This window comes from Physella acuta, unplaced genomic scaffold (genome assembly GCF_028476545.2).
Source record: "Physella acuta isolate Inbredline_101_S28 unplaced genomic scaffold, ASM2847654v3 ptg001055l, whole genome shotgun sequence".
In the NCBI taxonomy this organism is placed as follows: domain Eukaryota; kingdom Metazoa; phylum Mollusca; class Gastropoda; family Physidae; genus Physella; species Physella acuta.
Window position 1 is genome coordinate 2,322 of NW_026732572.1, and position 25,684 is coordinate 28,005.

The 25,684-nt window shown below is 38.0% G+C and overlaps 1 protein-coding gene across 8 annotated transcripts; it reads left to right on the forward strand.

Moving 5' to 3' along the window:
• Positions 1–210: 210 nt before the first annotated feature.
• On the forward strand, positions 211–25,410 carry LOC131955093 (ralBP1-associated Eps domain-containing protein 1; the record flags this gene model as incomplete). Of its 8 annotated transcripts, none has more annotated exon segments than XM_059319052.1 (19): positions 211–258; positions 2,648–2,702; positions 11,308–11,455; positions 12,201–12,636; positions 13,273–13,455; positions 14,183–14,246; positions 14,388–14,533; positions 14,961–15,043; positions 15,652–15,747; positions 16,633–16,726; positions 19,245–19,454; positions 20,325–20,501; positions 20,828–20,886; positions 21,059–21,112; positions 21,627–21,704; positions 23,105–23,138; positions 23,433–23,461; positions 23,807–23,883; positions 24,549–25,410. In XM_059319052.1, coding segments are annotated over 19 exon segments (2,249 nt in total), but the record flags the coding sequence as incomplete, so codon positions are not given.
• Between the last annotated feature and the right edge of the window lie 274 nt (positions 25,411–25,684).

Sequence of the window (25,684 nt, forward strand, 5' to 3'; positions counted from 1 at the left end):
GATTAGAAAGATTAGAAAGAACATGATTAATGGATTTTCTAGAATTGGGATGTAGCATGTTTGGTTCTGTATAGAACTTGTACGTTCTGGTACTGTTTATGTCTGTATATAGAACTATTGACTCACATCTACCTAGTGTTGGGCTCGTGTCTGTATTCAGTCCTCGCTAATTTTCATCAGGTTTAAAGCCCTGCATCTTTATTTTTACAGGGAAAGACGTTCCTTTACCCAAGTTCTCTTCCAAAGGAAATGATCAAGGTAATCTTTTTTTTTGTCTTGTGTTTTAAAGTTTAAGATATATATATATATATAATTATTTGTTTGAAATTGATAGTCTTTTTATTTTTTATAAATACATTCGGCGGTAGTTTCGCCTTGTTTAGGGGTCTCCGACACTCGTATACCGCTAAGTTTTATCGCTTGCAAGCCGCGTGACTTACTGCTTTAGAAAGGATGACTTGACACGTATAAGTGGAATAGATAAAACATTCCTTTCCTACCGGGAGACTGATTTAAGGACCGTGCTTGTGGAGAGAGTGACACAGGAAATCAGGGTTGCCATCTGGGACAGTTAGAGCAACTAACTCAGGACCGAGTTGGCCGGATGTCTGATGTCCGTGGGCTGTGTTTTAGTGCCGGGCTGCCTGACGTTACTACGTTGTTTTGGTCAGGACGGCGTGGCCTAGCGGTAGAGCTCTAGACTACCAGTCTCGAGTTCGAATCCGGGTTCAAGTCGGCTGAACCCACCCAGCTATGATGGGTACCTAACTCATGTTAGGGAAAGTAAAGACGGCTGGGCATAGCGCTGACTACCCTGTACCTTCATATGCCGAAGTCACAGAAACAATTGAACTCTACTTCACTTGCCCCATGGACCGTCAGGTTTGAAAAGTGAACTGTACTAAATGTTGTGTCCTACTCGGTCACTTATAAAAGCATTTCAGTAACTAACTATCAGGCAGTCTGCAATGGATAGTTAGCAGTGATGACTTAGGCAGTCTGTAATGGATAGTTAGCAGTGATGACACGGACAGTCTGTAATGGATAGTTAGCAGTGATGACACGGACAGTCTGCAATGGATAGTTAGCATTGCTGACTTAGGCAGTCTGTAATGGATAGGTAGCAGTGCTGACACGGACAGTCTGCAATGGATAGTTAGCATTGCTGACTTAGGCAGTCTGTAATGGATAGTTAGCAGTGATGACACGGACAGTCTGCAATGGATAGTTAGCATTGCTGACTTAGGCAGTCTGTAATGGATAGTTAGCAGTGATGACACGGGCAATGGATAGTTAGCAGTGCTGACTTAGGCAATCTGTAATGGATCAAGTACTGACATTGCAGCTGTTTCCGTGTGTGTGTGTGTGAAGGGGGGGGGGGGGGTAGTGGAATAGGCCAGGGCGTGGCGTCCCTAAGTGGGGCGGCGCTCGTCGCGTTAACTATGGATGGCACCCCCGACGACAATGTTAATATATATTGATGATTTACCCACACCAAAAAACCCTACATGACAGACGTTAGCCCCAGCCCGGACGGTACTACACTGGCATAACGATGTATACAATGTAATTGACGTGGCGATGTGTTTTTTCATAGTTAAAATGTGCAAGGTTTTTACTCTAGTATTATCTCCCATGGATAATGTCACCGGTAACATTCCCCATCTCCAGCCGCCGAAATGTGACGCTACTGTGTGAGGATAGTTTTTTTTTTTTACCGGGCGACATTCTCAAATGATCGTACATAGCTGTACAAAAACAAAACACCAGCAGATATAGATTTTTTTTTACTATAGATTAATTAAAGAACACCCCGCTGTTCTTGTGTTTTAGCTTTAGATATTTTTCCCTTGTTAAATTATTTATGGCGTTGTGTATCTGGGTTTAAACAAGCTATCACTGCATGACTCCAGATGACGGCGATACAAGGTTGTCTCACATTGTGGAGGATTAGGTCTATAGTAAAGAAAGATAACGCTTCGAACACAAAATGTCACTGAATAACATCCCTTGGGAGAGAACAGAATCGATACGCGGGAGCTAAAAATATCCCGACTTATATGGGAAAAATCGAGATTAATATTTAGTTACAGGGCGAAAAAAAAGTTGCCTCATGTAAAGCTAAAATCTTTTTGTTTATTTCCAATTTCCTTTTACACTTCTTTGATAAAAAATATTATACCATAATTTTAAAAACAAATGTCATTACTTGATTGTGATGGTGAGTAATCATCCGGCGATTTATGTTCATCCCGCCCCTTACCTCCTTCAACCCCCCCCCTCCCCATCTCAACACTATGTCAAGCCGAGCACTGCTCACACCGTCATAGACGTGTTGACTCGCGTGCAGGCTTATCTGGTAACGAGGAGACGTAATTGAAGTGGTCATTTCACGCCTCTCCCCGTGCGACCTTGACCCACTCCACTGGCCGTATCTCTGGGGGTCTGGCGAGATGCCTTCAGTGCAATAGAATAACAAGCCAATCAGTTGATTGCCAATTAGGAAGGTCAGAGATAGACGTGGTAGAGCCAGCTAAGTGACCCTCCTCCACCCCCCCCCCCCACGACACACGTGACTGATGTGTAGAGCTGATCCTTGTCACAGCTGGCGTGTATTGACTGTCGTGTCCTGCTCTTGTCATTCCAGTGGTGTCTGACAGGAAGAAGTCTTCGGGTGAGCCGGACAGTGTGGGGCCAGAGAGGTGAGTTACATTTGTGTGGGGTGAGAGGTGGGTTACATGTGTGTGGGGTGAGAGGTGGGTTACATGTGTGTGGGGCCAGAGAGGTGAGTTACATTTGTGTGTGGGGTGAGAGAGAGGTGAGTTACATTTGTGTGTGGGACTGAGAGGTGTGTTACATTTGTGTGTGGGACTGAGAGGTGTTACATTTGTGTGTGGGACTGAGAGGTGTGTTACATTTGTGTGGGGTGAGAGAGAGGTTAGTTACATTTGTGTGTGGGACTGAGAGGTGAGTTACATTTGTGTGGGGTCAGAGAGGTGAGTTACATTTGTGTGGGGCCAGAGAGGTGAGTTACATTTGTGTGTGGGACTGAGAGGTGTGTTACATTTGTGTGTGGGACTGAGAGGTGTGTTACATTTGTGTGTGGGACTGAGAGGTGTGTTACATTTGTGTGTGGGACTGAGGTGTGTTACATTTGTGTGTGGGACTGAGAGGTGTGTTACATTTGTGTGTGGGACTGAGAGGTGTGTTACATTTGTGTGTGGGACTGAGAGGTGTGTTACATTTGTGTGGGGTGAGAGAGAGGTGAGTTACATTTGTGTGTGGGACTGAGAGGTGTGTTACATTTGTGTGTGGGACTGAGAGGTGTGTTACATTTGTGTGTGGGACTGAGAGGTGTGTTACATTTGTGTGTGGGACTGAGAGGTGTGTTACATGTGTGTGTGGGACTGAGAGGTGTGTTACATTTGTGTGTGGGACTGAGAGGTGTTACATTTGTGTGGGGTGAGAGAGAGGTGTGTTACATTTGTGTGGGGTGAGAGAGAGGTGAGTTACATTTGTGTGTGGGACTGAGAGTAGTGAGAGGTGTGTTACATTTGTGTTAGGTGAGAGAGAGGTGAGTTACATTTGTGTGTGGGGCCAGAGAGGTGTGTTACATTTGTGTGGGGTGAGAGAGAGGTGAGTTACATTTGTGTGTGGGACTGAGAGGTGTGTTACATTTGTGTGGGGTGAGAGAGAGGTGAGTTACATTTGTGTGTGGGGCCAGAGAGGTGTGTTACATTTGTGTGTGGGACTGAGAGGTGTGTTACATTTGTGTGTGGGGCCAGAGAGGTGTGTTACATTTGTGTGTGGGACTGAGAGGTGTGTTACATTTGTGTGGGGTGAGAGAGAGGTGAGTTACATTTGTGTGTGGGGCCAGAGAGGTGAGTTACATTTGTGTGTGGGGTGAGAGAGAGGTGAGTTACATTTGTGTGTGGGGCCAGAGAGGTGAGTTACATTTGTGTGTGGGGTGAGAGAGAGGTGAGTTACATTTGTGTGTGGGACTGGGAGGTGAGTTACATTTGTGTGTGGGGTGAGAGAGAGGTGAGTTACATTTGTGTGGGGTGAAAGAGGTGGGTTACATGTGTGGGACTGAGAGGTGGGTTACATGTGTTTGTGGGACTGAGAGGTGGGTTACATGTGTGTGGGACTGAGAGGTGGGTTACATGTGTGTGGGGTGAGAGAGGTGGGTTACATGTGTGTGGGACTGAGAGGTGGGTTACATGTGTGGGGCTGAGAGGTGGGATATGTTTGTGTGGGGCCAGAGAGGTGGGTTACATGTGTGTGGGATGAGAGAGGTGGGTTACATGTGTGGGACTGAGAGGTGGGTTACATGGGTGGGACTGAGAGGTGGGATATGTTTGTGTGGGGTAAGAGAAAGGTGGGTTACATGTGTGTGGGACTGAGGGGTGGGATATGTTTGTGTAGGGTGAGAGAGGTGGGTTACATTTGTGTGTGGGGTGAGAGAGAGGTGGGTTACATGTGTGTGGGACTGAGAGGTGGGTTACATGTGTGTGGGACTGAGAGGTGGGTTACATGTGTGTGGGACTGAGAGGTGCGTTACATTTGTGTGTGGGACTGAGAGGTGGGATATGTTTGTGTGAGGTGAGAGAGGTGGGTTACATTTGTGTGTGGGGTGAGAGAAGTGAGTTACATGTGTGTGGGGTGAGAGAGGTGGGTTACATTAGTGTGTGGGACTGAGAGGTGGGTTACATTTGTGTGGGGGTAAGAAAGGTGTGTTACATTTGTGTGGGGGTAAGAAAGGTGTGTTACATGTGTGTGGGACTGAGAGGTTGGATATGTTTGTGTGAGGCCAGAGAGGTGGGTTACATTTGTGTGTGGGGTGAGAGAGAGGTGGGTTACATTTGTGTGTGGGGTGAGAGAGGTGGGTTACATTTGTGTGTGGGACTGAGAGGTTGGATATGTTTGTGTGGGGCCAGATAGGGGAGTTACATTTGTGTGTGGGACTGAGAGGTGTGTTACATTTGTGTGTGGGACTGAGAGGTGTGTTACATTTGTGTTAGGTGAGAGAGAGGTGAGTTACATTTGTGTGTGGGGCCAGAGAGGTGTGTTACATTTGTGTGGGGTGAGAGAGAGGTGAGTTACATTTGTGTGTGGGACTGAGAGGTGTGTTACATTTGTGTGGGGTGAGAGAGAGGTGAGTTACATTTGTGTGTGGGGCCAGAGAGGTGTGTTACATTTGTGTGTGGGACTGAGAGGTGTGTTACATTTGTGTGTGGGGCCAGAGAGGTGTGTTACATTTGTGTGTGGGACTGAGAGGTGTGTTACATTTGTGTGGGGTGAGAGAGAGGTGAGTTACATTTGTGTGTGGGGCCAGAGAGGTGAGTTACATTTGTGTGTGGGGTGAGAGAGAGGTGAGTTACATTTGTGTGTGGGGCCAGAGAGGTGAGTTACATTTGTGTGTGGGGTGAGAGAGAGGTGAGTTACATTTGTGTGTGGAACTGGGAGGTGAGTTACATTTGTGTGTGGGGTGAGAGAGAGGTGAGTTACATTTGTGTGGGGTGAAAGAGGTGGGTTACATGTGTGGGACTGAGAGGTGGGTTACATGTGTTTGTGGGACTGAGAGGTGGGTTACATGTGTGTGGGACTGAGAGGTGGGTTACATGTGTGTGGGGTGAGAGAGGTGGGTTACATGTGTGTGGGACTGAGAGGTGGGTTACATGTGTGGGGCTGAGAGGTGGGATATGTTTGTGTGGGGCCAGAGAGGTGGGTTACATGTGTGTGGGATGAGAGAGGTGGGTTACATGTGTGGGACTGAGAGGTGGGTTACATGGGTGGGACTGAGAGGTGGGATATGTTTGTGTGGGGTAAGAGAAAGGTGGGTTACATGTGTGTGGGACTGAGGGGTGGGATATGTTTGTGTAGGGTGAGAGAGGTGGGTTACATTTGTGTGTGGGGTGAGAGAGAGGTGGGTTACATGTGTGTGGGACTGAGAGGTGGGTTACATGTGTGTGGGACTGAGAGGTGGGTTACATGTGTGTGGGACTGAGAGGTGCGTTACATTTGTGTGTGGGACTGAGAGGTGGGATATGTTTGTGTGAGGTGAGAGAGGTGGGTTACATTTGTGTGTGGGGTGAGAGAAGTGAGTTACATGTGTGTGGGGTGAGAGAGGTGGGTTACATTAGTGTGTGGGACTGAGAGGTGGGTTACATTTGTGTGGGGGTAAGAAAGGTGTGTTACATTTGTGTGGGGGTAAGAAAGGTGTGTTACATGTGTGTGGGACTGAGAGGTTGGATATGTTTGTGTGAGGCCAGAGAGGTGGGTTACATTTGTGTGTGGGGTGAGAGAGAGGTGGGTTACATTTGTGTGTGGGGTGAGAGAGGTGGGTTACATTTGTGTGTGGGACTGAGAGGTTGGATATGTTTGTGTGGGGCCAGATAGGGGAGTTACATTTGTGTGTGGGACTGAGAGGTGTGTTACATTTGTGTGTGGGACTGAGAGGTGTGTTACATTTGTGTGTGGGACTGAGAGGTGTGTTACATTTGTGTGTGGGACTGAGAGGTGTGTTACATTTGTGTGTGGGACTGAGAGGTGTGTTACATTTGTGTGTGGGACTGAGAGGTGTTACATTTGTGTGGGGTGAGAGAGAGGTGTGTTACATTTGTGTGGGGTGAGAGAGAGGTGAGTTACATTTGTGTGTGGGACTGAGAGTAGTGAGAGGTGTGTTACATTTGTGTTAGGTGAGAGAGAGGTGAGTTACATTTGTGTGGGGGGCCAGAGAGGTGTTTTACATTTGTGTGGGGTGAGAGAGAGGTGAGTTACATTTGTGTGTGGGACTGAGAGGTGTGTTACATTTGTGTGGGGTGAGAGAGAGGTGAGTTACATTTGTGTGTGGGGCCAGAGAGGTGTGTTACATTTGTGTGTGGGACTGAGAGGTGTGTTACATTTGTGTGTGGGGCCAGAGAGGTGTGTTACATTTGTGTGTGGGACTGAGAGGTGTGTTACATTTGTGTGGGGTGAGAGAGAGGTGAGTTACATTTGTGTGTGGGGCCAGAGAGGTGAGTTACATTTGTGTGTGGGGTGAGAGAGAGGTGAGTTACATTTGTGTGTGGGGCCAGAGAGGTGAGTTACATTTGTGTGTGGGGTGAGAGAGAGGTGAGTTACATTTGTGTGTGGGACTGGGAGGTGAGTTACATTTGTGTGTGGGGTGAGAGAGAGGTGAGTTACATTTGTGTGGGGTGAAAGAGGTGGGTTACATGTGTGGGACTGAGAGGTGGGTTACATGTGTTTGTGGGACTGAGAGGTGGGTTACATGTGTGTGGGACTGAGAGGTGGGTTACATGTGTGTGGGGTGAGAGAGGTGGGTTACATGTGTGTGGGACTGAGAGGTGGGTTACATGTGTGGGGCTGAGAGGTGGGATATGTTTGTGTGGGGCCAGAGAGGTGGGTTACATGTGTGTGGGATGAGAGAGGTGGGTTACATGTGTGGGACTGAGAGGTGGGTTACATGGGTGGGACTGAGAGGTGGGATATGTTTGTGTGGGGTAAGAGAAAGGTGGGTTACATGTGTGTGGGACTGAGGGGTGGGATATGTTTGTGTAGGGTGAGAGAGGTGGGTTACATTTGTGTGTGGGGTGAGAGAGAGGTGGGTTACATGTGTGTGGGACTGAGAGGTGGGTTACATGTGTGTGGGACTGAGAGGTGGGTTACATGTGTGTGGGACTGAGAGGTGGGTTACATTTGTGTGTGGGACTGAGAGGTGGGATATGTTTGTGTGAGGTGAGAGAGGTGGGTTACATTTGTGTGTGGGGTGAGAGAAGTGAGTTACATGTGTGTGGGGTGAGAGAGGTGGGTTACATTAGTGTGTGGGACTGAGAGGTGGGTTACATTTGTGTGGGGGTAAGAAAGGTGTGTTACATTTGTGTGGGGGTAAGAAAGGTGTGTTACATGTGTGTGGGACTGAGAGGTTGGATATGTTTGTGGGGCCAGAGAGGTGGGTTACATTTGTGTGTGGGGTGAGAGAGAGGTGGGTTACATTTGTGTGTGGGGTGAGAGAGGTGGGTTACATTTGTGTGTGGGACTGAGAGGTTGGATATGTTTGTGTGGGGCCAGATAGGGGAGTTTCATTTGTGTGGGGTTAGAGAGGTGGGTTACATTTGTGTGGGACTGAGTTTAGTTACATGTATGTGACAGCTGTACTTGCTACAGAAATCCTTTAGTCAATTGAAATTTTTGTCAGATTTTTTCCAGCTGAACATTTGTTTTGTTTAATGGTCATACATTAATGGGAGAAATGTACTTGATAACAATTTCAATTAAGTAAAATGTATGGTTGTTTTTTTTTTTTTTTGTTTGTTTGCTTTTTAACTTGTGAGAAAATGAATGCTACTAACGTTAGTCATTTGTAATGTATTGTAGTGTGTGTTAATTAGTGCAGTAATGTATTCATGGGCTCTGCAGATATCATTATTTAATGAAGTGGAATATATTAGGGATATTTTGTTTTAACCAGTGGAAACATTGTAGGATTCTGCTAACTAGTCATTTTAGATGTAGTTTTGTTGAGTTGTTGACATGTTTGCAGAGATTATTTCAATTCCAGGCTTAAACATAGATCATGATTAAAATAGCTTTTGTCTTTGATTAAAGACTTTATGACATATTTGCTGTTGGGGTTCTGTAATGGCTAGCCTTCGTTTATTCTCAAGTCAAGAAAAATGTTGTTTGTTCAAATGCTTATACACCATAAAATATTAACTCTGAAACATTTCCTTAAATAAATCGCCATTGTAGTCATGAGGAATGTACAATTTATACTAGTAGTTTCACTGTTTATCTCTTAATTAACCAGCAAGTATTTACACCCTATGTGGGGCTATCATGACACTGTATCTCAGTACCAATGTGAAGGTTGTTTCCACATGACTGAGTTAGTTAAACTTGGTCTACCTACTAGATGAGATTGTGCTGTTTACCTCATGTCAGGTGACATGAGGTGGCTCCTCACAGGATTTACACCAGAATTGATTTATGATATCAGATAATTAATGTACAGAGGTTATCATTGTGTACAGTTGATTTTCATACAATTTATGATACTTGAATTGTAAAGGTTGTTCATGAGCATGCAAGGTTGTTTTTTTTTTAATATCTATTTGGGCAGTATGCAAGCATATTATAAAGTCACATCAAGTTTTATTTAAGAGGGTGATATAAGCTAGTGACAAGTTGTTTCTACCTCTACTTAATATATGGTTGGTGTTTGATGTTGCTGTTAATATATATTTAGCATCCCTGTTTTTGTACCTTGGAAATATAAGGTGCTTTAATATAATATTGGTGTAATCAAGCATTTACTACCAATTTGATAAAGCTATTGACTTGCCTGGTTAAATTTGTGGTGATTACTGTCTGTCTGTACTATAGTGCTCGATGTTTTCATATATACTATGAATATGAGGCTATAGTTAGGCAAGTTGTGTGCCTTGTGTTTTTTTTTTTAAGCCTGTTGACCTGCTCAAGTGGGAAGTTTGATTTCTATCAGTTGTTCAATCTAGCCATACAGAAGCAGCTAAGTGAAGTTTGATTTCTATCAGCTGTTCAGTCTGGCCATACAGAAGCAGCTAAGTGAAGTTTGATTTCTATCAACTGTTCAATCTAGCCATACAGAAGCAGCTAAGTGAAGTTTGATTTCTATCAGCTGTTCAGTCTGGCCATACAGAAGCAGCTAAGTGAAGTTTGATTTCTATCAGCTGTTCAATCTAGCCATACAGAAGCAGCTAAGTGAAGTTTGATTTCTATCAGCTGTTCAATCTAGCCATACAGAAGCAGCTAAGTGAAGTTTGATTTCTATCAGCTGTTCAATCTAGCAATACAGAATCAGCTAAGTGAAGTTTGATTTCTATCAGCTGTTCAATCTAGCCATACAGAAGCAGCTAAGTGAAGTTTGATTTCTATCAGCTGTTCAGTCTAGCCATACAGAAGCAGCTAAGTGAAGTTTGATTTCTATCAGCTGTTCAATCTAGCCATACAGAAGCAGCTAAGTGAAGTTTGATTTCTATCAGCTGTTCAATCTAGCCATACAGAAGCAACTAAGTGAAGTTTGATTTCTATCAGCTGTTCAGTCTGGCCATACAGAAGCAGCTAAGTGAAGTTTGATTTCTATCAGCTGTTCAGTCTAGCCATACAGAAGCAGCTAAGTGAAGTTTGATTTCTATCAGCTGTTCAATCTAGCCATACAGAAGCAGCTAAGTGAAGTTTGATTTCTATCTGCTGTTCAGTCTAGCCATACAGAAGCAGCTAAGTGAAGTTTGATTTCTATCAGCTGTCCAATCTAGCAATACAGAAGCAGCTAAGTAGCAGCAATCTTAGCCATGTGTTGCAACAACTTATGGTACTTGTGTCGCTAAGGGGGTCTCTTGACCTTCCAGTTAACATAACTTGTTACTTCATCAAGATTTTAAACTGCTGTGTCTCTTTTTTTAAATGTAGTTAGAATTTGTTACTTCAACAAGACTTTGAACTGATATGTGTCTTTATTTAAATGTATTTAGAACTTGTTACTTCAACAAGATTTTGAACTGATGTGTGTCTTTTACAAGACTTTGAACTGATGTGTGTCTTTATTTAAATGTATTTAGAACTTGTTACTTCAACAAGATTTTGAACTGATGTGTGTCTTTTACAAGACTTTGAACTGCTGTGTGTCTTTATTTAAATGTATTTAGAACTTGTTACTTTAACAAGATTTTGAACTGCCGTGTGTCTCTTTTTAAATGTAGTTAGACCTTATTTTTTAAATAGTGAAAACAAAATATTTTAATTGTTATCAAAGGTAATGTTAGTTCTGTTATTTTCATCTTAACTTAATTTCCTCCTTAAAATAATTACCTGGATCTATTTATTTCTTCCTTAAAATTATTACCTGGACCTAGACAAAGTCTAATATCACTACCTAAATTAACTTACTTTTTTCATAAAAAATTTAATTCTTAAGAATGCTCACATAGTTGAATAATGAAATGAAAATAACTTTTGTTTTACTTTGTAAAAATTACTTAAATTTTTTTTTCTACCCTGTTCTACACTATTTTTTATCAAAACTGTGTCAAACCAACCCATGATTGATTGCCAATGGGGGTGATTAAACCCATTGAGTACTGCTATTGATTCTATGAATATTTCTGTTTTGTTTGGCCTGTGTATGAAACAGTCACCATCTTGCTATGTAGAAATCAATACAGCTGCACAGCATCTGGTGCATGGGCCTGTGTGATACCTGGCCTCACCCAGCCGCTCATCCCCAGCAAATGTTGATCTCTCTTACCTGTGTTTGTCACCTCTCCACAGTAAATTGAACTCCCAGCTGTCTGGACAACTCCCGCCGCCTCCAGGCTCTAAAAAATCACACAGCCGATCATTATCTGGCCAGTACCGGGGCATTGTGCCAGATGCCCCGTCAGTGGTTAGCAGCCAGTCCAGCCAGTTTTCTTCTCAGGTTGGTTCACGTCTCTTTACCCATTTTACTCACTCTCTACATTTTTTTTTAGTTTTATTTTTTTTTTTCAATTTATTTTGTTAGAAATGTATTGTAATATTTATGTCATTGATACTAGGAATTAATATAAAAATCAGTTTAGACATAGGTTTATGGTAAAAGGTAAATTTGCTTCATAATGCTGTTATTCAGGAGAGTTAAAGGGAAATGTTGCTGTTGCATTACACCACAATTGTTGTAATTAGTATGATAAACACTTGAAAAAAATTCAAGTTTTTTGTACAAGTCAAGTGGGCTACTCTCAGTTGCCAGTTGTTGTACACTTCTGTATGTCTAACCCAGTTCTCACTAGTCTGGCTGATGCACACTTTGATGGTGCAACATAGGAAATAGACCAAACTGTCAGATATGTTAATCTAACCTTTTTGTTGGTGGACTATTTTAACTTATCTATCTGTGTCTTTGTGTTTCATTTGTTGTCATTATATATCTGCAAATCGAGTACATTAATACAGAAGGATTAGTTCTTTTGTTCCTGTTTATGCTGGTAAATCTACTGATTAGCTCAACACATTCAATAGTTTGCTTCAGTCCTCAGTGTAAACCATACCCTTATATTATAGATATTACAGCCAGCATAGTCATAAAATAATTTTTTTATAATGTACTTCATTGTCAGAAACTCAATGCTGCATCTACTGTTTAGTTATCCGTCTGTTATAACACATGCACCTTCTGTTTTCAGACCAACATACGAGATGATTCACCTCAAAACTCCAAGTCACCTCCATTCTCCCCAACACAGTCACCACCAACCTCACCAGCCAACCAGAAGCCGCTGGTGAAGCAGCACACCGCCCCGGCTATGGTCTTTGCCAACTCGGCCACAAACTTAACCAGCTCAACCCCCCAGACACAGCCCATCATGACCAGCAGCCTGGACAGCCTGGAGGCCTCCCACCACCTGGTCAACCCCAACTCAATGACCATTGATGGTGGCCACGTCAACCCCGTGGCCCTCACCGAGCCCCTGCCTGCAGCGAGGGCTCCGGGAGCTGCCAGTGGGGCCGTCGGTCACGGAGCCTCGAGCCAGGTCCAGCAGTCTCACACACAGCAGCAGCAGCATGCTCAGGGATTGGAGAACGGCAACTGGACAATGTTTGAAGATGATGAGAGCCATAGTAAGCTTTTATTTTTCTCATGAGACCTCACTTTGTTTACTTAGGAAAGTCTTTTTTAATTGATTTCAACATTTTTAAATCAATATCGTTTTCTTTTCTTTTAACATTTCCAAGTTAATGTCAGTCCCTTTATAATTGTAATTTTAGTACTCATGTAACTGGGATAACTATGTTGCAAAGATTAGTAAGATATAGGATCTTTGAATTTCTAAGGTCAATTTTACTAATAAATTTAATGTGTAGGATTTAAAATTTAATTATTGACAATCTTTTTTTAACCCTAAATACATGTTTTATTTAAATTACACTTATCAAAAAAGTATTTTATATTCAATCTAACTTTGTTTAAATAAGTTAAAGTGAGCATACTAAAAATGTATACATCTAAGGGAGTACCATTGATAAGTTATATTACTCTACTATATCAACTAAAGTACACTTTTATATTTACAGGTATATTTTTAGTTAAAATAAGATCCCTATATGCACAGAAGGTTTTATGTTACTTTTAGCTTACATCTCAGACGTTGTCTTAGTTAGATATTAGGTTTTGCTTGCCTGTTTATTTTAAACTGATTACCTGCGTAGCCAGTACAGAACTCAATGTACAACTAACCTTGATCTGTTTGATCCCAGTGCTGATAGGCTCAGGTGTGAAACAACACTACAACAGCTTGGAGCCCCCCAACTTTGACTCCTCATCCATTTCCTCTGAAGCTGACAGTGTGGATGATGTCTGGACCATCACTGATGAACAAAGAGAGTATTACGTCAACCAGTTCAAAACCATGCAGCCAGACCTTAGTGCTGTCATCACAGGTACTGTTGTTTATTTTTTAAGACCTGATGCTCAATAAGGCAGATGAAGTAGTTCACCTGCTTTTGTGACATCTTAGGGTTAGATACCCCTTTGAGTATGGGACGGCTTAGTCTAGCGGTAGAGCACTAGACTGCTAACCTGAAAGTCTCGAGTTTGTCATCACAGGTACTGTTGTTTATTTTTTAGGGCCTGATGCTCAATAGGGCAGATGAAGTAGTTCACCTGCTTTTGTGACATCTTAGGGTTAGATACCCCTTAGAGTATGGGACGGCTTAGTCTAGCGGTATAGCACTAGACTGCTATCCTGAAAGTCTTGAGTTTGTATCCGGGTTCAAGTCAGTAGCATGTTCTTGAGCCCACCCAGGGGAAATAAAGGCGACTAGGCATAGCACTGAGTACGCTGTCACTTTATATGTTGAGGTCACAGAAACAATCAAACTCAATTTCTCTTGCCCCTTGGACCGTCAAGTTCAAAAAGGGAACTTTACTTTTACCTTTTAGAACTAGGTGGCCTCAGAGAAGTCACTACTGACTCCAGTCCAGTAACTGAACTTGTGACTTCAGCAGACATTCTCTAAACATTGGAATAATTTCTGTTGGGATTCTTGAGGCACCACCTTGAAAGTGCTTGCTTTTATTTTACTTTAATCTGATTTTTACCATTTTATATTTGAAAAAGTTTCAAAATGTTTTTAATAAAAAATCATTATTGTTGTTATCTTTCAGGTCCTGTGGCTAAACATTTCTTTGAAAAGTCAAAACTTCCTGTTATGGAGTTATCTAAAATATGGTAAAGTTTTTATTTATGCTGTGTTTTGTGTGTGGATCTGTGTGCATTAAAGAGAGTAAACTTCAAAAATGTTCATTTCATTATAATTTATACATATCAAATTCAGGTTAAAAATGTTTATATCTGTTTTACAACTGGTAGGCAACTGTCAGATCTCAACTGTGATGGAGCACTGTCCCTTGAAGAGTTTTGTATTGCCATGCATCTGGTAGTGCTGAGGCGCAATGATATCGAGCTACCAGACCACTTGCCCATTTCCCTTATGCCATACTCAACCCTTGCCAGCGGTATGTTGACCTTTGTGTTGTTTTTTTTTTATTTGGAAAATGTTCAATGTTTTAATTAAAAGCCAGCTCACTTGTCATCAAAAATCACTTGAAAATTAAATTAGTTGTAAGTGGGGTCAAAGTAAAATTTTGTTTGAGTCACGTATTCTATAAATTTGCAGGAAAGGCTGTGTTGATTATTTTATTTTTTTTAAATTGGTTTTTTTTTTTTTGCTTTTATTTTAACTGACCAATTAAAAGTTGGACTCAAACGTAGATTATGTGTAATAAAACTGCAGGAACAGCTATGTTTAATGCTATAAACATATGTTTACCTTATTTGAAGTGACCAATAAATGGTAAGCTCTAATCAAATCAGTGGTGTGTTACCAAATTCCAGGAACAGCTGTGTCAATTCTAAAAAAAAAAAAACATTTGTTTTGTTCAGATGAGCCATTTGCTGCTGACCTACCACCAGGAAGTACATTAAAGCGAGCAACACCACAATCTCCACAGGCAAACATGGCTCAGGTTAGTGCTCACCAAATAAAAATTGTTGGTTTTTGCACATTAACATCCTCACGATAAAAATAATAATGTAATTCAACTAGTATTAAGATGATGTGATACAGATTTTGTAAAAAAAATACAACTTTTGTATAAATAATGTATTTCATCTTTTGCATACTCTGTAATTAACTTTGGTATACCTACCTCATGAAATTCTTCTTTATTCTTTATTGTAATGTATGACTGGATTTCTCCCAACACAAGTATTATGTGTCACCCTCTGTTATGCGCCATATAGGCAGTTGACTCCGATTTCAGCCTGCTTTTCTTTCTGGATTTGCTTCCATAGCCTTTGTCCAACCAAGAACAAACTACAAGGCAGCAGCTGTTTGATTTTGGAGTTTTCTCTCCTGTCCTTAGTTATTAGGCCTCATCTGCCTGGGAGTTTGAAGTTCCCAAGATTTTTCAGTTTAGCATCCATGAGCTTTACCAACTAGACCATGACGACACCAGTCATGAAATATATCTTTGTAATAAATAATGTACTTTTGTTTAAATCTTGCAATACATCTTTGATATAAATAATGTAGCAACTTTTGTATAACTCATGTGATACATGTTCTTCTCAGTGGACAGCATTTGTTAGAGATTCTCCAGATTCAAATGGAGTTCCATCCCCTGCTCACCTTGTTAACTTTGAATTTGCCAAGCCCAGTGCTGATCCAGTGAGTACTTGCTTATGTCCCTTAGTGCTGATCCAGTGAGTACTTGCTTGTGTCCCTTAATGCTGATCCAGTGAGTACATGCTTGTGTCCCTTAGTGCTGATCCAGTGAGTACATGCTTGTGTCCCTTAGTGCTGATCCAGTGAGTACTTGCTTGTGTCCCTTAGTGCTGATCCAGTGAGTACTTGCTTGTGTCCCTTAGTGCTGATCCAGTGAGTACTTGCTTGTGTCCCTTAATGCTGATCCAGTGAGTACATGCTTGTGTCCCTTAGTGCTGATCCAGTGAGTACTTGCTTGTGTCCCTTAGTGCTGATCCAGTGAGTACTTGCTTGTGTCCCTTAGTGCTGATCCAGTGAGTACTTGCTTGTGTCCCTTAATGCTGATCCAGTGAGTACATGCTTGTGTCCCTTAGTGCTGATCCAGTGAGTACTTGCTTGTGTCCCTTAGTGCTGATCCAGTGAGTACTTGCTTGTGTCCCTTAGTGCTGATCCAGTGAGTACTTGCTTGTGTCCCTTAGTGCTGATCCAGTGAGTACTTGCTTGTGTCCCTTAGTGCTGATCCAGTGAGTACTTGCTTGTGTCCCTTAGTGCTGGTGCAGTGAGTACTTGCTTGTGTCCCTTAGTGCTGATCCAGTTTGTACTCATGTCCCTTAGTGCTGGTGCAGTGAGTACTTGCTTGTGTTCCTTAGTGCAGGCCCATGGTGTGTACTAGTGCTTCTGAAATATGTTTGTATGTATATACTGGTGTATATATATATATATATATATATATATATATATATATATATATATATATATATATATATATATATATATATATGCTTTATAATTGTACTGTTAAGTTCTATTTTTTTGTGTGCTAAAATATGTAATGTTTGACTTTTACAGGAACTAAAAATTGTCCAGCCCGTACCTGTACATATCTTACCTGAAGGACTACCCATCCAGAGTGAGGGTTTTGATCGTGGTAGGGCATTTTCAGGTAGTTGCTGGTGCTGGTTGCTTGTGCCAACTCTAATTGTATTAACCTCCTACTCATTATACTGGTCCCTACCCCCTTTCTATGGAATAATTCCTCTTCACTGTTCTCTTGGAATCTGTAACAGTGACAGCTCAATCTTAACATCAGTTCATTCTACAAATGATGATGTTCTATGTAAAAGCACTCTTATTTATTGCTATTGGTTCCTAAATGTAGTGATTTAATGAGTTGTATTTTCACCTCTGCTAGTATAAGCACAGTACACCAGTTGTACTAGATTGCATCTTTTAAAAAAATATATAATTTATATTTTACCACTGTGAATTGTCACTTCTATATTTTTAAAATTAAGAGAGAAAAAATAGTCCTCTATTTTTTATTAATGGTAATGTAGAATTTCAAAAATTTAAATTTAAGATTTAAAAAATTGAACAACTAATAAAAATGAATATCTTTCTACACCTATCTAATCTCTTTTGCATGAAGCTTTGCATGGCTGATGTAAATCAGTTGTCTGTGTGTGTTGCAAAGTTGTAACAAGTCAGTGTTTAACTTCACATATTTATTCCATATATCAATGGAGTCTTACATGTGTAAATAAAGCAGAAAAAGTTTGGCATGCTGTGATCAATGCACTGTGATACTTACTCCACATTTACTATTACCCACATAACCTTATGTCAGCAAAAACTCCAAAGTATTAATCCACTCATCCACTGTGATACATATCAGCGAGTCTGTTAGTGATAGTGGATTATTATATTCAGATAGAAGTTTGAATGACAAATGATGTTTCAATTATAAGAAGCAGATGATATATTTTTTACCTTTATATAACATTTATAACTTTAAAACTGAAGTTCCTTGTCCTGAATTGTTTAAAGATAAAAAATGACCATAAATTCTTGAGGAATTGTGAAAAAATTGAGATTAATGAATCAATAGCAGCATGAAATAATTATGGTGAAAGATTTTTAAATATCTCTGCTCGTTATTTATTTTTCCTTAGAAAAACAAAACAACAGTTTCTATATACAAATTATTTATTCTACATAATTGTTCTAAAAGAATCTTGCATTGTTAACACCAGCCATTCTTATAGTTACATAGCTGTTCTGTTTACTATGGGGTGAATAATTTTGACTTGTCAGGAAGAAATGGGTTCCTTCCTTCATGTTTTAATCTGAGGAATAAGACTAGGTGGTCCGTCCCTACTTACATTTTCATTTTCAACAATATTGAAGTTCATTTTACCCTATTTGTTTAAAAGTATACCTCTTTACAGCTGTCCAGCTATATTTTAGAATATATTTTATATCAAATTGTTTTATGTATAAAATTTAAAACAATGCTTCAAAATATAAATATATATACACTGCTTTCATATATTACAGCTTAATCCTGCTCAGAAATAGTGGCTTATGCTAAACTTTTATAACACTTATTATTCTACATTTTACCACATAGCTTTCTCAATAAAGGATCTAAAGACTTGAAAATTATAATATATCAATCTAACACTTGAAAATGTAATAAATTATTGGTTGTTAAAATGTAAACCATTACTTTACTTTTAACAGAACTGTTTGATTAAAAACAAATTGCATTGCACTTGTCAGGCAATGATTTGTAACATTTATTTGGTTACACACTTTGAAAGTAAAAGCATCTTATGCACAATGAGAAGTTTTTCTTTTAAAAGCACTGTTCATCAGAGCTTCTCACAGCTTAATTCTCACAAGGAACTTGTATGACTCAAAAAGTCTAATTAATACAAAAAGTTTTAATAAAAATTGAAATCTATTTGACGTTTCTAGCACTATTAGCTGCGAGAGTTGACTAGGATAAGGAAGTAACATAGCAAGCAATTTCTCATCACAAAAACAAAATTCAATAATTTCTCCAAGAATAGTTGTAGGGTTTGACCCTACTCCTGTGATACTTGACTTCTGTGATCACCTGGTTATGTCCAAGGGTTCACCACAATTGTATCTCTAGTCCAATTTTTTTCTGTTTTATCACCTGTCTTTACGGTTTGCCATTCATTCACTGGTTTGATATTGAGCATTTCAGAAAGGGATCAATATCCAATTTATAGCATAGATTAAAACGTTCTTACTTTCTCCTCACAGACGATAGGATTTGTCTGTCATTGAACTATCAGATACTCATCCACCTTTACATTTTTTTGAAATAAGAATTTTTTTTTCCTTTTATTATTAAAAACGTTAAATTTTTATTCAGTTGAAATCTCAGGTTAAAAACAGATATTTAAAAAACGCTAATATCAGTGTTCTTTTTATTTATAAAGTAAATTAAATCTAATCTATTTTTGCCTCTTTGTTATATACCTTATTCTAAAATCATTACTTAAAATAAAATCAGTGAAACTAAAAACATCACTTTGAAATAACAAAGATCCCATTTTAGAATGTTCACAATTTAGCTTTCACTTTCATGACTAGTCTAAGTGTGTGCTTGTATGTTTGGTGTTGTGTACGTGTACATGTGTTCACAGACCCTGCAGTGATGCATGCATCTGGTGGGACAGACCCAGGGGACACCACTCCCCCTCTCACCAAGCAGAGAGCATACACAGAATCCCACAGTGACTCCAGTCACTTGGAGACCCCCAACTCTAAATATAGCACACCAATACATGGACGGCCTCGTCCTGTCCCACCTAAAAAGAACAGTGTTGTGGCAGGTATACAAAATCATAACGATGGTAATTATGTTAATTAACTTTCAAGGGAAGGGTGGAAGTTTTCATTTTTCACTTATGTTTTAAAAAATATGGCATATAAAAATGAGAATTTGATCTGTGGTTATAATTTCCAAAAATCGAAAAAACATTTAATGTTTTTTTTCTACCTGTTAGTTGTGCTTTGTGTTTATTGCTTTTTTAAAATTAACAAAGTTGGGGCATTAGTTCTTCTAATTTTTTTAAGAAAGGTATTTATTATTAACCTTTTTTTATCAATCATTACAATTTTCTTTTTAAAAAAAGCTCATAACAAAATAATTATTTCAATCTTATTATAAATAATTTGGCTTTATTAATGCTTTAGCTACCAATATTTTTAACTTATTTAAAAAGGATATTTTAATCTTTCAGATGTTGTTTTTTGTATTTCTAAATGTTGCATTTCTTAATCACTTTAAATCAAATATTTTTTGTGTGTGTTTTAATATTAATGTTGTAAAAACTCTGTGTCTTTTGGAGTTGATTTGTCTTCAAACCTTTGCATGAACTATAGGTTTAGATTATAACACACACAAAATATAGTTTCATAAGGATTTAACTTAATTTTCTTGAATTTTCACTTTTAAAAAAAAACATTAGCCTGTTGAATAAAAAAAAAACTAAAATATGATCAGCTATTCTGTTTTTATACACAAGCAAAGTTTTATTTTTAAATATTATCTTTTTACTTTGTACAACTAAGATCAATCAAGTGTGTTGTGGTGTGGATAATTTAGCTACTAATTTAAGTTTAGTGTGAAAACAAATGTAAAGAACTCAGGCTGTGATTAGAATGATGTGTGCTGTGCTATGTCCATATGGTAACGGCTGCTCCCCTGTTTGTGACCCCAGTGCCAGCCGTGATGATTGGTCAGCTGCAGCCCCCGCCTGTACCAGAGGGCGCTGCGGCGTCTGGCGTCGTACACAATGAAAGACCAAATGATATTACTGGGGGTCAAAGCCATGGGCCCCCCACCCCACCTCCAAGACCGCCCCATGGAAGGAGTATGTCTGTAGATGTTAAGTCAAGTAAGTGATACAAGATTTTTTGTCGTCATTAAAGTGGAACTGCTGTAATATTGTGATATGAAAAAAAAAATTAAATTTAAAAAAAATAAAGATATAACAAACAATTGATGGTACATCTGTAAACAAATATTTGAGACACACTGTTCTGATTCATGGTATTTTGGTATTTCTTTTATATGCTTTCAAACAACATCAACCTAGATCAAACAAAATGAATATGTAAAACCTACTGTTTTTTTTAAGTGCACACCATTCTAGTGATTTTTATCAATAGTTAAAATCTGTAAGTGTTGATTGAGCTAACTAATTAATTATCCCTATTCTAGCACCACAGCTAATTGCTCCTGCTATCCCACCCAGAGTCTCACCTAAGGAAGTAAATCAAGTAAGTAATTATCTCAAGTTGTAGTTTAACTTTTTTTTATTCTAATGCTACTTATTAAAATATTGTCTACTTAAAATATAAAGCTCATTGCAACTACATTATAAGAGTTTTTTTTATAATTAGAGGTAACTGAAAAGACTAGTATTTACATGAATAAAATTCATCTTCTTAGGTTAATTTAATAAACCAAAAAGCAGGAGATATAGCAGGGCATGGAAATTTTGAGGTAACATATTTTTTCAGCCCACAAACATAAAGTGATTGTTGTCTAAGAATCAGCACCACATATTCTTATCTAATTATTTTATATCAATTTCAAGGAAAGTTTACCTTGTGAATTGATTTCCATTAGTAAATACACAATTAACTGACTAATGTTTTGAAAACTATTTTGTAGAGCCTAAAATCTTAAGCATTATTTTCCTTTCAAAACATTTCTATTTTGGACTCATTAGCATTTTCCTAATTCCTCATTTTATACAATTTTAAAAATGTAATGGATGCTACAATATTTAAATATTAAACCTACAAAGGTAGTTATATTGTTTCTAGAGGAGTAGAATGTTGTACACAATTTAATTTTGTTTCTTTTATGTTCATTTATTTAAGATCATTTTAAAAAAATGTAAATAAATCATAGTAAGTACTGCGGCTGTGTCAATTAAAGCTATGGCACAGATTATAATTCTACCATTTGCTAGAGTGTGATCATGAACTTTGACAGCATTATTCTCTTTCAGCCTAAAACAGCACCTAAAAGTATTTTGCGCTCCGTAGCTCAGACACATCGGCGTAGTGTATCATTAGGCGTGAAGTTGGTGAGACTATAAAACCAGAGGCTATTTAACGCTCTATATTAGATATGGTTGACAGGGTTGTTACTTTAAGAACACAATGCCATGAGTATCTTCACTCACTTTACCTCTGAAGGTCTTGGGGCTTTTATCATTTGATGCATAGATCCAGTTTCTATTCTACAGCTTTTTTTAATTGTTTTTTTTTTAAAATTAAGTTATTTAAAACAGTGGTTTAATTTAAATTAACCAAAGATTAAAAAGAATGAAAGAAAAAAATTAAATCTCAGTATAGAAACAAAAGCTTGTTGTATTGTGTATAGTGAGAAAAGATTATAATGCTTTTAGATTAGTTTGATACATTTAAATTTGTATGCTGAATCTATACCAGCTCATATGGACTAGCTCTTAATTTTAACAAAAACCACTAGATAATATGCTAAAATGGTATTGTAGGCAAATAAAAGAAATAGAAAGCACAAACAAACACAGCAATTGCATTTCAACTTTGACTTTTTTTCATTTTGGGTATTTCATTTTGGTTATTTTTTTTTTATAGTTTAATGTAAATTGATGTGTTTGTTTGAAGTTTGAATAAACTTCTTTGTTTACTGATTTGTAACAACTTTCCTGCAAAGCTACAAAACACATGTATCACTTGGCATAGTTCTCCAGAAACTTAAAATATACTACTATTAGTACTACTATGTTGTATGCACATACTCCACTACTTTATTATTTGCTGAATGGCCATTATTCCCTTCTCAACATGGCCATCTAAAACCAACATCAATGAATCTTTAAATAGCCTGTTGTAAACTAATACAAGTGTCATAACATTTGATACACCTGTTTAGATTTAACAATGTCAGTTATCATCGATTAACCTCACATATTTAAAGAGTAACAAAAATGTTGTATTCAGTATATTATATTATCATTTTCTACGCTATCTTCACAACTCAGGCACACCTATCTGTTTATGTGGTTTAAAAACTCTATTCAAGGGTTAAAGTTCAAATTTTAGATTCTCTTTGGTGCCTCACATTTTTTTTTTTTTAGAAAAATCTACTTTAAATATTGTTTTATAAAGATTCTCAACCAAATGATTTTGTACTTTTTTGTTATTCATTCTTTAAAAGCTTAACACTTTAGAAGTAAACACTTTCTTCATTTGTTAAAAGTCAGAAACATGTTAAAACATTTTATTTTTTTTTAAATAATGTGTACACTGTGATTTAGCTAATTTTATTTAAACTGAAACTGAGTTTGATAGAGGTAACTTGTTTGTCTACATTTTTTCCCCTTGTTTTTAAGATCTGTCTGACTCTTTATTTTGAACATTCAATTATTTAAAGAAAAAATTCCCCTTTGAAGTTTTGTTTTCTATTCCCATTGTTTTACTATCCTCTCAATTGTTTCAGGGCTTTGCTTCAGCACCACCAGAGCTGCCTCCAGGTAAGTTTTAATGTAGTCATAACTTCATTACAACTGGTAATGTAAGGTCATTGCCAGTTCATGCTATTGCTCATTAGCCCAAAACTAACATAATACAAAGGTTATAATTATAAGTACATTAGGCCATCCAGTCTAGTCATCATTACAAGACATCATGGTTGTATACACAGTCATGGTTACAATGACATCATCATTCTATACAAAGTCATGGTCACATTACCACAAGGTTAACATAAGACTAAGTACTTTGTTGTCATGCTGCTGTAACTATAGTCAATTTTTTTTATTTTTCAGAAAACGTAGAGCCAGTTATAGCTGATAAGGTAAGTTAGTTTAGTGCACTCAGGGCAAGTAGCTTTAACTAATATTTGTTAACTAATGGTCTTTTAAATATTTAAGTTGTGTGTTGAAAGTGGTCTATTTTAGTAATTCTTTTGAGTTGCATACATTAGTTTGAGGTTACTTGATGGATTGACATTTTAAATGTAAAATAGTAATAGAGCAATAATTTTGGCACCACTTTGTTTTGTTAATAAATTTTAAATAAACACACATTTTTTATCCAAATGAAAAAAAGAAAGGATAAATTGTTGCTGCAAAAAAAAATATTAACAATACCAAAAAAAAGTTTGTCAAAATAATTTTTTTTTTAAACTTTGATGAAATAGGATAAACCAGAGGATGAGGATACTACACCAGATTCAATGAAAGAAAGACTCCAGCCTAAGCCAGTGTTGACTCTCAGGTAGAGTATAGTTACAGGCTGATGGCTTTTTGCAATAGTTACAGGTTGATGGCTTCATGCAATAGTTACAGGCTAATGGGTCATGTAATAATTACACAATGATGGCTTCATGCAATTTAAGGGTCTACAACTTGGGGGTTTTAAAAAAAAGTAATTTTTATTAATAAACTAAATGGTTTAATCAAGCTAATATCACAAACTTGTTTTTTTAATCAAATATTTGTTATGTAAATTAAATACTCAAGAGAGGAGGCTTAAAAATAGTTATGTCAATCTGTTAATTGGAGGATATTGGACTGCTATTTTCTACACTTTTATGGTCTTGAGAATTAAAATGTAAAAATAATTTTTTAAAGTAATAGTTAAAGAGGTCCTGGTGTATTGGCATTTTTGAGTCGGTGTGTCGAATAGAATTTTCTTGCCTATGTGTCTATTATACTTTTTGTGTCTGCGTGTCTATTATAATTTTTGTGTTTTTATGTGTCTGTTAGAATTCTTGTGTCCATGTTTGTATTAGAATTGTATTGTTGTGAATTCTTGTGTCCATGTTTGTATTAGAATTGTATTGTTGTGATTTCTTGTGTCCATGTTTGTATTAGAATTGTATTGTTGTGAATTCTTGTGTCTATGTTTGTATTAGAACTAATTCTCAAAATCCAATGCAGCTCAAGGCAAGGAAGTCGTGACCCCCGAGATATCCACATGGCCATCCGCACCCACAAGGAGCGCAACACAATGCTGACCAGACTGAACAGCGAGCTGAACCAGGAGCTCCAGGAGGTGATGGAGCAACGTATAGCCCTGGAGATACAGCTAGAGCACCTCAGGCCTTTCTCCAGCTAGCAGAAATTTTACACCGTTTGAGATTTTTTTTTTGTAACCAACACACGCGCAAAACAAAAAAGGATTATGGTTTGTTTTTTCTCTCCCCCCTTGTTGCTCATAACCTGGTGAGGCAATAAGGCAGGGGGACTGTTTATGTATACACTTTATCACTGCTTATGTTAATTTTTGAAGGGATACACAGGTCTGTTTCTACTGTGACTAGAATACTTAAACATGTGAACCTATGGTCTGGTCAAAATAGTTTTTTTTTTTCATTTCTATTTAATTTATACTTTATGTTTTAAGATCATAATAAATTATATATATATTATATATGTACATAGAAGAATGAGTTGTTTGAATGGATGATATGGAGAATTGAATTCAAATGATTATATTAATTAATCCATTGATCTGTGATCTGGATTAATCCCATTCTATGAATAATTGTCCAGTGCGTGTGGGTGCTTAATTTAACATAAAAAAAAGAAAGCATTTACTTTGAATGTAAGGCTGTGTTGGTATTAATGACATGCATTTATTCAGTGTTCTATTGTGTCCTAGTTTGTTGTGTGCCACCCCATGTGCACAGGTTGAAGGTCATGTGTGTCATCACCCCATGTGCACAGGTGAAGGTCACATGATACAGTTGTTGTTGTGATGCAAATTAAAATTGTACAAATATTTTGTGCTCATAGAAATTTGTTTACGAATTTTTTTGTGTTGAAATTTCATCTTTTTAAAGTTAAATTAAAATGGCATTCAGAACTTAGATCTAAATACTATTTGTTTTAAAATATAGCAGTAGATTTTTTTGTTAAAAAGTAGTATCACACCAAAGTTTTTAGATTTCATTTATTTTTTTATATATAACTATAAATTCTCTTTTGTTTTGTTAGGCCATCACTTGGTAATTTAGAAAGGTAAAGAATTTATAGAATTTATCTATAACTATAACTTTTGGTTGTGAATTCAT